Genomic DNA, 12,506 nt, shown 5'->3' with positions numbered 1-12,506 from the left:
AACCACTTCCCCAAAGAAACGCTGCCATGAAATACAAACAAAAAAACAAAAATGCCCTACAATATCTGTAAGAAATCACTCAAGTAGAATCAGATGAAAGTATTCTTTACAGCTTCCTTTTACAGCTTATTTTCCAAGGCAAACTCACTCATTGGAAATCACTCATGACATAAGGGCCAGCAAGTCAGAGAAAGCCCTCCAGGAGCAAAACTCCGTGGGCACGGCTGTGCTGGCGATCCTGGGCCTCTGCTGGAGGACAGCACGCCACACCAGCCAAGTGGACACAGGCAGGGAGGGCCCCCTCTTTTATTCGCATTCAAGTAGGAATAATGAGACATAAGTTCACTTTGGTGAATCAAACTGCTGGTACTGGGTTGGCCAAAGTGTTCTTTTGGGTTTTTCTGCACCATCTTATGAAAAAAAAAATACAAACTTTTTGGTCAACCCAATATTTACGATACTCTACCTGAAAATTTTTATTTCAAAAATTTTAAAACTGAGCTCACAAATGTAGCTATTGATATAACCTTGACAGATTTGGGGAATATTTACTCTTGCAAAGGAAATTATCTAGGATAAAATTATTAAATAAGTTAGTGGTATCAAAACAAGGATATCTCTTAAAACTTGCCAAGCTTTTTTTCCTCTTTGTTCAGCTGACCAGTTACTTCTGGTCACATATATCCAGATAGTTTCAGGTAAACCCAGAATGTCAACATAATAGGTTACGATTATTTCTTTGTTGAGTCCATGTTTCATATTATTTGTACAAAGCCACAAAAGCAGAAGGTTAGAGTAAGCCGGTTGACTGTGCACAAGGAAAGCCGTGCAAAGAGAAGATACGAGCTCCCAAGACCTGGGTAGGTCTACACACTCAGCACTCTTCCTCCTCCTCTGAAATCCTTATAATACCTGCTTTCTGGGGCTTGTGAGCACAGAATGTTAGCACTTACAGGCCTTCAGAGGCCAGAATTCTGGACCAAACCTCTTACAGATGGACAGACTTCAGAGAGGTTCAACAACTTGCCCCACTATGCACTTGATCTCAAAGTTACTGAAGTGCTCTCCAAAGAGAAGGAAGTCCATATCTTAGTTTTTTTCTTTGCCAGGGAAATGCAAAAATAGGTGGCACTAAATACTTTGTGTGGAATCTCAAAAATATTCAAAATTCCAATTACACCAAAATAATCCACTGTAAATGTTATCTAAACGTGGATGTGTGCGTTAAGTACCCAATCCTAGGTATATTTACCATATGTTACAGGTAGACCCAAAGGCTAGATAATCAATACATCTTTTTAGGTATCGCCAAGACACTGTACATTTATCAAGTGCTTTACAACACATAAGTTGCTCTTTGAGTCTCACACTAGTCTTCCCAGGAGGGAGCTGGAGATCTTATCCCAACATTACGTGTGAGGAAATGGAAGAGACTCAAACTTTAGACTCACTTGTGTTGGGCTTGTAAGTAGGGAATATAGGATTTAACCCATGAGGCTGAACCCATAGCCCCGTCCCCTAGACCACAGTGCCTCAAATGCCTGAGACTTCCCTCAACAACAAAAGCCTTCCTTTTGACTCTTCTAGAGTAGAAAAGAAAATTAAAAAGACACTAGCATATTTTTCCCCCTTAACAGAGTGTTATGGCTTACAAACCCCTGCCCTGTTGTTTGACCTACCAGGGCTTAATGCATACCTGAAACTCTTTCTTGCTCCAAAAGCTTAGTGTAAAGATTGAATATCTGTTCCTGGACTTTGCACACAGATCGTTTAATCTTTTCCCTGCGGGTCACCATGTAAGTGAGGTTCCGAACCTGGAACGTAGAGAATAAAGATTCTAAGTGAGCAATATACATTATTACAGTACTTTTTTTTTTAAACCTGGGGGGGGCGAAAATGTGTCCCACTAGGTCCTTGACTGACTCTTGAAATCAAAATATAAATGTTTTATGTAATCTCTGACCTCCCTTTGGGATGCTAAGAAGTACCACAGAAAGGGCCTGTAGGAGGGAGCCATGCCCCCAACACCAAACCGGGCCAACGGCCTGGCCATCGGCTCATCCCAGCAGAGAGACACCCAGCGGTGTCCAAGGCCAGGCATACCAGCTCTTGCCAAAGGACTCTGCTCGTCACCCCCGATATCCTCCCATGAATTCTGTCAGAAGCTTTAGAGCAGTTCAGAAGCCACCCCAGTTGCACTTTATCAAGCATCTTCTGAAGATGCAACTAGGTCAAGGACCATTACAGGGAAGAGCCCCCCACAAAAACATTCTTGCGTGGGGCCCACTAGCATGCCAAGTCGTCACCAAGAATCCAAGTGAAGTTCCATCAACTGGACACTGAGCTCTCTGAAATACCTTGGAGTTTACAGGTAGCTAATTTGTTCCTACAGAGCAAACACCTAGGGAGGGTCCTTGCTTTGCCACAGATTTGCTACAGCAGCATCTCAAGGCCTGCTGTCTGCATCACCGCTGGAAACACTGACACTGCCTGCTTCCTGATCCATCCGTCGGTAACAGAAAGAGCCCAGCGCCACGCGCTCCACTTGGCATCTGATGTGCAGCCACTGGGGGACTGCATGCATATCCTCATTAACCTATCCTAACCAATCAACAAATGTGTTCCCCTTTTTCAAAGCCACCTATGATCAGTCAATACAGAGTCAAATTTAATAACTTAGTCAATAAACTCCCTTCAGTCTCTCAGTCCTAAAACTTATTGGTAAACCCAATCAGTTTACACGGGCCTGGAAACACAAATGTCAAATGCAACACACCAGATACACAATTAAATCTGTCTTCAAGATGTGGACAATACCATCCCACTAAGCTCAGTGGCAAGACCGAGAAAAAAGGCACAACTGTACTCTCCCACCACTTGGGCAGTCCCATCCCATCACCTTCTCGAAGGTCACTCATCTTTTGGCAGCGAGTGGCAACAAGACACACACAACCCTGAATTTTGGCTTATGTTCAGACACCGCCCCTAAAGAACCCTCACAATTCCATCTGTTCTTCCCCAGCTGTGTTAAAGGCAGCCTCCTTTGCAAAAGGACACAAGGTCAGCTGGCTTTCACGTTTGCATTTTACACATCATAAATGGTGTAATTTCCTGGCCAACAGCAGAAACACCAAGTCAGGCTTCTCTTGATCCGAAATGATTCACTATTTGTTTAGGAATTTTCTAACACTTGTTAATAAAAGTAATTGCAAAGAAAATCAGCCTGTCTCAGAGTAAATATTGTTTCAGTGTCATTCACCCTGGTTAAAACACATTCTGACAGCCTCACACCCCAGGCCAGGAAGTAGGTGTCCTTTTTAAGAATTCTGACCAGTTTGGGGATGGAGGTAGGCAGTGGGTGAGATTCTCTTTACAAATATTCCACCCAGAGAAGATTAAGAGTAAAAGCTCAAAAAGAGGAAGGAGTCAAACTGAGATCCTTATTACAGGCTCATTAATTACTGAAAAACAAATGAAGACATTAAGACAGGGAACCCAACTTGCAGAGATAGGAAAGGTAAATTCTCTGACAGCCCAGTAGTAGATAAGGTTACTCTTCTATTTAAGTCAGATGTACAACAGAGATACATCTCTTTTTCTTTAAAATTGTCAATGGAAATAGAGAACTTGCACTCTATTACTGAAATTTAGCTTCGGTGTCTGCAACTTCTCCCAGCAAAGATGTCCACCCTGGCTGCTAAGTGGGAAAACCACACTTCCATTCCCCATGATCTAGGAGAGAGACATCTAACTATGACCCCAGGGTTTTCTATTGGAAAAATCAGCCTCTGAATAACCCAGGCCTGGGTGGCCACAGTAGAACAGTGAGTGCCCTAAACCTCACCTCTCTTTTAGCAGCCCCTGTATATCGAACTGAACTGAGGCTCCGTCAAGACACACACCTTGCCTGGCCTTTCTGTGCCCCACTAGACAGGACTTCCTTCCCCTCCATCTTCTCCCAGTCGCCAGCGAGGTGGTACCCAAAACCAGATCTCATACCATGTTAAACCCAGGACACAAAGCAGAGCTTCCCATCATGTAAGGGCCCTAAAACACAGAATGCTGGCCTCCACATCCGGAATCTCTGCAGTCAGAGGCGGGGTCCCAAAGTCAGCAGGTCACACTGCCGCAGGCTGAGGGCCACATGCGGAGAACCACTGCCCTCAGGACCCCAACAATGATCTCAAGTTTTCTTGAATCCCAATCACTGCTTGCAACATTAGAGCTTAACTTGCCTTTCATGGACAACTGTAGCCTCTATCAGAACGTCAAAAGTGACCATCCCACCGCATGTTGGGCAGAACAGTCCCCCAGGACCTGCTGTTTTCACTGCCCCAGTGCAGAGGTGGCACATTCTTATCTGACCAAAGTACTGCTTTTGCTGCTGAATTCATATTTAGTGCTTCCTTCAGAAGACAATGTTTTGGGGGAGAGCAATCCCACCAGAGTGAAGTGGCAGCCTTGGCAACCTGGCATGGCACCCACCACATCGGCAATCGTGTCTTCAGGTTCCCACACCGTTGGGAGTCCATTCCTGTCACCTGTCTGGTCCAGAACTGGAACCCAGGTGTGCAAGGCGCCCCCAAATTGTGTATTTGCAGGAACCACCACCATTATCACTCAGCTTGTCTGCATTTCTAATGAGGCCTACTCACTTGTCAGTTCTGAAGGGACCACATGCCTTGATCCTGCTCCTTCATATTAACCACTATGAAATGTTGATTACCTAGTGTGAGTTACACTACCTAGCTAGTGTGTGAATTACCCAACACTCTAACTTATTTGAAAACAAATTTATGATTTGTTATTGTCACCCCTGCTCTGATGAGTCTTTTGCCCAATACTGTTTATAATTACAAATAACTGTACTCTCTGCAGCACAGCCAAGATTTCCATTTTTTTAAAGCCTCCACCCTAACAGGCCTTGTGGCACATTTTGTAAAACATGGTTTTCATTTTAATAAGCTTATTTTCAACTGACACTATATGCCCTAAAATCTTAAAGACTCTTTAAAATAAATGCAAGTAATGCCACACAGACAAAAATCCTGATTTATTCCCTATTCTCATACATCATTGGCATTCTACTTAAAAAGCAACAGTGATGACTCAAAAAAAAAAAAAACTTTAGAATTACAAGTGCGTGTTAATCTGAGTATCTTAGGTACAGAAGAGTTAGTACACCACAAGCGTTTTCTACACTTTTATTCTGTGGTGATTGAGACACACACAGTCCAAACATCAGACTTCTCGTCCTCCCTCCTGAGGACGGACTCCAAAGCTCATGCAACCCCACGTACAGCAGTTGTCGGGCTGGGACAAGGCTTCTCACCAGGATTCCACTTTATCCTTCTGAATCCTTTTCTCATCTCTAACAAAAAGGTCCCACAGACCTGTGATTGAGGCGAGGTCTTCTTCACACTCACCACCAGGGGGGGCACGGGAGCAAGAGCGCCTCAATGCCGCGCCCCTCACCTCCCCCTGCCTGAATCCTGGTGGGCTGTCACTGTCAGGCTCTAGAATGGTCTCTTCTAAGGAAGGCCCACCAGTACTCTCACTGACATGCCTCCTCTGCCAGGTCAGTGCTGGTCTCCGTGAGAGCCGGGGCTTTTTGGTTCAGTACTTCTCCCACGCATCCCTATTCGTTGCCTACGCTCTCACTTCCAATCAGCTCTGAGTCAGATTCTCTCCCAGGCAGGTGAATCACTAATAAGTGAGGTGCATGGGGGAGATGCATTAACCGTTTCAGGCCACTTGGGTGCCTTTCAGCACAGGCTGCTCCTCCGTTCATCTCCCGTGCTCTAATGAATTTAATCGGAGCCGGCTGTCGGCAGTGGGGCAATCGGGAGCTGCCGCAGAAGGTGCTCGGAGACGCATCGCCAATTAGTGAGCTTCAGTCAAAAGCAACCTACAGGGAGCAGGAGGCCGGGGGGAAAAGACAGCCCGCTCCTGATTATTCCTGTAGCAGGAAAGGAGGTCCGGACGGGGACTCCAGAGATGCTGGAGAGCTGGGGAGATACAACGTGGCGACAGCAGAAGGGAAGTGCCGCCAGCGGAGGCTGCGGGCAGAAGTGTGATCCAGAAGCGTGAAACGGAGCGTGCTAGCGTGCCCAGGGGCTCCTGGGTCAGATCACAGGCCTCTGTGCACCAGCAGTCCCACCCCGCGCCCACACCAGACACAGCACACAGACACGTGGACACAGTCACACGTACAGACAACACATACAGCCTCAGTGACGACTTAGCACCTCGCTGCGGGAGAGCCCTGGGGAAGAGACACGCACGGGTGTGGCGGTGACGCGCACACTAGCACCCACACCTGCTCTGCTCAGTGACTGCAAGGGGGAAGGCCCCGTGAGGAGGCCGAGGAGCAGGGCTGGGCCAGGGAGCCAGTGACCAGCAGCCTGAACTTGCCCAGGCTGATCAAAAGACCTCCCTACCTCTGCCCGCCTGCCCCCACCCCCCGCACCATTACATCCACTCTGGCTTCTCAGCCTGTCAACAATTCTAAGCCCATCCCTTGGCCATTTCCCTGGGGCTCTGTTCCCTCTGGCCCTAGAATGAAGGAAGGGAAAAAGACACCCCATGTGATCTCCCAGAAGAACAGTTAAGAACTACAAGAAAGTGTTTAAAATTAAACCAGAGAAGCTCCCCATTCTGTGGTCATCTTGCGTGTGTGTACATCGAGTTTCCCAGCCCATAATATATGGAACCAACACCACCTCATGCTGCGGTATGTACAGGGTCTGAGAGTAAATGAACCGGCTACCGTCCCTTGCTCTGGGCAAGCGGCCGTCTCTTTGCCGTCGTCTTCTCTAGGTCACTACAAGGCGTCAGTGTCGATTATTACCCTCTCCAGGTCCTGCCGCAGGTGCGTGAACAGCTGCAGCCTCCTAAACAAGACGTCCTGCTCCCGCTTGGCCAGATTGTCCTCCTCGTCCTTCTTTGGGGTGATGAGGGGCTTGTTGAAGTTGACCTTCCGCTTCAGCTTCCAGTACTGGTACAGGAAGTCCACCACCTCCTCGGGCAGCCGCAGGGCCCTAGCTACGTCCAGCAGGTTGACGAACGTGTAGAACTCGTCCTCCAGCTGCTGCAGCTTCTGCTTGCGGACGCTGACCCGGTGGGCCTCCTCCCGATTCTGCTCGAGGCCAGTGAAGGGCTCCAGCGGATCCCGCGGGGAGCACTCGGGAGCCCCATTCTCCTGAGCGGTCCCCTCACCAAGGCCCTCCTCGGCTTTGCGATGCGAGCTGTGCTTCGGACAGTAGGACTTGAACTTGACTTCGTCGTTCTCTGCCAAGATGGTCTTCATCTCTAGGCCCCGGTCAAACGCACAGGTCACGTGGAAGGCCGTGCGGCAGTTCTTCACGGAGCACTGGTGAGAAAAGAGAGCGAGAAGTGGGGTTGGGAGCGACCGGACCCGAAGCCCTGCCGGCGGGCACCCTGGCCTCCCGCACACACCCGGGAAGAGCTGCGCCTGGAACACTCAGGGACAGGAAGGCTTCACGTGGATGACCCCGGGCAGATCTAATCGTGTTTTAAATAAGCTATGGCTTAGGATTCAGGAGGCTTTTTTTCATTAACCAAACGGTAACTCTCTTACAAAAGCAACTGCATCCAGAATCACCTCATAAGGCGGACGTAATTATACAGGTGGCACGTGCAATGTTCTCACTACACAGAGTGTATTCTGAGGCATTCACTTGTTTTATCAATCTGAGTTTTTTTAATGTGTGTATTAAAAGCCTGAGTAGTGAGAATCTCCTCAAGAAGGAGGACACTAGTCAGAGATGTTACGGGATCATGGGGGCCCTTCCTGTGCCCACCAGGACAAGGCCCAACACAGGTGGCACACTCCTTCCAGCAGCGGGGGTTACTCAAGACCCAGGAGGTGAATTAAAAACTCCCAAAGAGATGCAAGGAACCAGAGACAGCAGGAGACTAGCCTCTGCACCCTAGGGAAGCTCTGCCAGATGCAGAGGCCTCCAGGCCCATGAGGCCGAGCTCTGAGACCTGGGTGCACTGCGCCTGGCAGTGCAACCTGGAGGGACCTACTGCCAGCAGGTGGAAGGAAGGTCAGCCCAGAGGTCAGGCATTACCCAGCCCCATCTCCCACTCACTGCCCCACCAGGAGGACCATGTAGTGCCTTTGATCCACACAGCAAGCTGGAGGCCTAGCAGGAGAAAAGTGATTAACTTGTCCCCATCTGATCAGTGCTGGGAGAATGCTGGGGAGGAGGTTCCTGGTGGTGACTGAAGCCAGTCCCTTAAAAAGCAATACGGTATTGTGTGAGGCCAAGTGATCCTGGGCGCGGCAGGGCTGTAGAAAAGAGAAGAACCTGCAACCCAGTGGCTTGGGGCCAGCCAAAAAGCTGAATTAAAGTCATTCAATGGAGCCCTGCACAGCATCATCACAGACTGCAGAGGCTGGGGCTGGGGCTTCTTCCCCTAATTCTTCAGCATTTAAGAGGGGACTCAGTACCAGTCGTGACTTCTTCCATTATGACAAAGTCTCTTCTACCCTCAAGTACAGAAAATCTAGCTCGCTTCACAGAAAATCAGTTCCCCCAAGGGTACACACTTCAAGCACATGAACTAACATAAATCTGTAATTTTGTCTTTAATAATAACCTCAATTCCAAGCAACGTGTGAAATCCGCTTTAGTGGCAGCACACACACACACACCTGGCCACTATCAGTAAAAGGCCAAGTGCTCCTCCTCCTCAGCAGGCAGCCAAGAGGGGAGGAAAGTGGAACAGACGACGGAGACACTATCAGTGTTTGGCGCCAACAACACTTTAAATCAGCGCCCCGACCTGCAGGAGGAACACTCCACAGCAGAACATTTATGCTTGGCTTTGTAAAGACGCCAAATGGCCTTCCTCTGGGTTTTCCCATTCAGGTTGACTCAGCAAACAGATGTTACAGAAACGTAAGCCTGAGTCTTTCCAGCTGCAGACATCTCAGGCAGGAATTCTTTAATAAAATCAGTCTATTTTGTGAAGATATGAAAAATCAAACTTCCTTGGCCTCTCCTCCTTCAAATTAATGTCTGGGAAAAAGAGGTCAATGGCAACAACAACAAAAAACCATCATTTTATCATCTCTGTTTAAAAGAGAAGCATAGATCACAGTCGCCTGCCTCCTGTAAGCATCAGTGAAGGACCTGCTCAGTAAAGGGTGCAATTTCTATCCTCAGAACATCAGGTACCTCGGAAGAAAACGATTTCCATTTTCCTTGGTTTGCACAGCGTGTTTCCTGAAAGTGTTCACATGGGCAGTCGATACACACATACATATACCCGCTCCAAGGTCTTTTTTTTTTCCTTTTTACTTTGTGGCTTTTAAAAAATTTCTCCTCCGTGTCCTCTGAATACAATTCTCAGGCCAAAGGCTTTTGTCATGTTTTAGTTTTAAGCAGATTCCATTCACATACAAAAAAATCTGCACTATTTTCAAGGTCCACAGCCAAATCCCACCAGCTGTCTCCTGCCTCACCCTCTGAATATTTTTGTTACATTTTGGATTCTTGAACACCAGTGGAAGTGATAATGAAGAAAAGCACAACTGCTTGGCGTGTAAAATGAAAACTTTTTAAAAACCACCATTCATTGGATACCTTACCGAGAGGAATATCTATCAGCCAAAATACAAACTGATTTTGTCAAATGAGGTCATTTCTTTCAAACCCGCAACTGGTGGTCTGACGAAGCTTGTGCAGTGTACTGAGCTGCCGTGTTTCCTGCATCAAGAGAGAAGCCACCACCCCGAACCAACACCTCTGCCCCCAAGATGCAGCTCGGGGACTGAGGAGGAGCAGGGAGGACGGAAGAGGAGGGGGTAAGGCCATGGCCCTAAGGGGGCACCTCCCACAGGAGGAAGCCAGCAGGGCCACAGGCAGGACTTGGAGACCTTGGTGGAACAGCACCTCAGACCTCTTAAGACTGTCTAGATGCCAAAAATGTAAGGCCCAGAAATTAACTTCTCTAGTAGTGTTTTACACAACACGGAAAACCACCAGGCCGTCTATATCTTCTCCTTAATACTTCCTACATTATGACCTTTCGTGCTTGCCTGCGCATGGACACAGAAAATGCAGGCACAATTTTTACAAACAGGCTCCCCACCCCAACCCCACCTCCCACACACAGAAAAGGAAAAAAATCAGAAATCCAGGCTGTGCAGAACCCTAGGAGCAGCACCTCAGGGGTGCCCCCGACCCAAATGGTGCTCCAAGGAGTCCCTGTTTTACCAAACATAAAAGCATCAGCATGCCAAGCTGATTCCAAACAGTGCACCAGGACTAGGAACCCACGTGCACACCTCAGACACTGGCGGGGTCCCTCAGCAGGTAAGGGGGTGACTGTCCCTCAAGTGCCAAGCCTCCAGCTCATCCCCAGGGTTGTCCCCACGACCCCAGGCTTGTGGCAGCAAGGAGAGACAGGCACAGACGTTACTGCTGGGCAGCCCAGGCAGACTTCTGAGCTGTCCTGTGATGCTTACAGCTGGTGTTCCGGTTACAATCCACCAACAGACGTGTATACCGAGTGTGGCTGCACCCCCCACCCCAGCAACCTCAGAGGGCTGTGGGAACCTCACCCTGCTTCCTGGAGTCCAGTCCCATCTCCGAACCCTCTGAGAGTTAGTACAGACCCCTGCCCTGCAATGCAGGGAAGGGTGGGCACACTGTCCCAACTGAGCTGATTACCTGTATGGATGCCCCAAACTTCTCATTGCAGAGGCTGCACACAAGTGCCCACCGACTGCTGGGGATGTGGGACACCTTCGTGATGGGCTCCATCTTCTCGGGGCTGCCGATGCTCACCTGGAGGCCGACACAGCAAGACAGAGCGGCAGAGGTCATCAGACAGGCAAGGGCAGAGCACAGACAGGAGAAACCTCAGGATGTGTGCCTTCCCCACGACTCTCCTACCAGGGGATCCCAAGGGGCCCGCGCCCTCCTAGCACAGGTAAAATCCCACTTGAAAGGGGCGAGTTCCACACCTGGGGAGAGGGGCTGGGTTTCTTCTGATGCAAACATCCTGTTTGTAAAGACATTCAGATATACCAACGTTCACTGCTCACCCGAGTGATAGCTCAGATGTGTACGTATCAGAACAAGGTAAGCGAGTACACCTCTGGCCCACAGAGACGTGGTCAAGGCTGGAAATCCATCTTAAATATACTAAACACATTGTGAGCAACTGAGCAAGTAAATACTGACTGCTTTTAAATCAGTCTCTCTCTCTCACTCAAGAAAAACCATTCTCCTCAATCAGAAATGTTTACTACATACTAAACAGAAAACTACCAAGATAAATAAGGTGCCCTCTCAGTGTTCGGCCTGGATCACTGAACTGTATCCTGTTAATACCAAACTGTGAGACCCCAAAAGTCCTGAAGCCTCACTTCAAATCACTCAGGTAACTTTTTTCCTCAGCAGGAAAATGCACCAAAATTACACACCAAAAAATGCTAAAATTTGACTCACAAATGATATTCTCAGAGTAAGCCATGCAAATTAAATTAGTCAAGGTCCGGGACTTGAAATAAATTACACCAGACCTGAAATTAAAAAGGTCAAGGCTAAGTAAGAATTTTAATAAAAATCACACAGATGTGACCTAGAGCAGTGGTTCTTTAACCACAACTGTGTGGCCTGCATGGTTCGCCAGCTCCAGGGGATTACAGCCCACCTCAGGGGAAGGCCACAACGTGAACGCCATGGGTCAACTCCTGGGAGCCCATGAGCAGCGGAGGGTCAGCTGCAACGGCATCTGAAGACAAACCTGAACACCTCCACCCAGGAATCCAACTAGCTGTGGCTCCCAGTTAACATTTCTACAAATGTACACACCGTAAGCAGGTGACCGTATGCTTCAGATTCAATTTAAGGTGGAAAAAGGAGCAGCAATTCACAGGTGTCTTTTTACTGATCAGCTATGATGAGGCCTGCTAATTAATGAATGGCTCCCCGTGACAACGAGCAGCCGCCGGCTCTGGAGCTGAGCCGCCCAGAAGGGCACCCACCTCCGGGATCCACAGCGCACAGCTGACGTGCACCCACTTGGTCCCACTGCGCGTGGGCTTCATCGCTCCTCCTTTCTTGGGACACAGCAAACACTTGGGCTGAACGCCCAGGGCGCACGTCCGGCACAGCCAGCTGCCCTCTGGGACCTTGAGGATTCCATAGCAGGCCTGTGAAGACACCGCACATCCCAAGGAAAAGAGAGAAGAGAGTTGTTTTTCCCGTTATGTCTATTAATTTTAAACACCTAGAAAGAACTGCCACCAAAGAGAACTGCCACTCCCTTCAGGAAAGGTGGGTGCCGCACACTCCGGGGGGTTGGGAGGAGCGCCTGAGAAGCACTCATGGACAGAAACGTCTAACAGAAATCTGCTGTGTAGCTAGATATCCTCTGTACCAAGTTTCTAAATATTAGTCAGTAAATCCTCAAAACACTCTTCGGGGCTAGATGGGGTAGGCCATCTCTCTGATTTACCGATG

The 12,506-nt window shown here is 48.6% G+C and overlaps 1 protein-coding gene across 7 annotated transcripts in view; it reads right to left on the bottom strand.

Moving 5' to 3' along the window:
- JADE1 (jade family PHD finger 1) overlaps nt 1-12,506 on the bottom strand; it is a 58,548-nt gene that overhangs the window by 5,454 nt on the left and 40,588 nt on the right. For all 7 annotated transcript variants that reach the window (XM_043902415.1, XM_043902413.1, XM_043902412.1 and 4 more), the window contains exons 7-10: nt 12,029-12,196; nt 10,707-10,823; nt 6,851-7,372; nt 1,697-1,814 (exon numbers count right to left, since the gene is read on the bottom strand). In XM_043902415.1, coding sequence (XP_043758350.1) covers nt 1,697-1,814; nt 6,851-7,372; nt 10,707-10,823; nt 12,029-12,196 — 925 coding nt within the window. The remainder of the gene's footprint in view (nt 1-1,696; nt 1,815-6,850; nt 7,373-10,706; nt 10,824-12,028; nt 12,197-12,506) is intronic.

The sequence above is a fragment of the Cervus elaphus genome, chromosome 5 (assembly GCF_910594005.1).
Source record: "Cervus elaphus chromosome 5, mCerEla1.1, whole genome shotgun sequence".
Classification (NCBI taxonomy): domain Eukaryota; kingdom Metazoa; phylum Chordata; class Mammalia; order Artiodactyla; family Cervidae; genus Cervus; species Cervus elaphus.
This window is presented reverse-complemented; position numbering and strand designations above follow the sequence as displayed.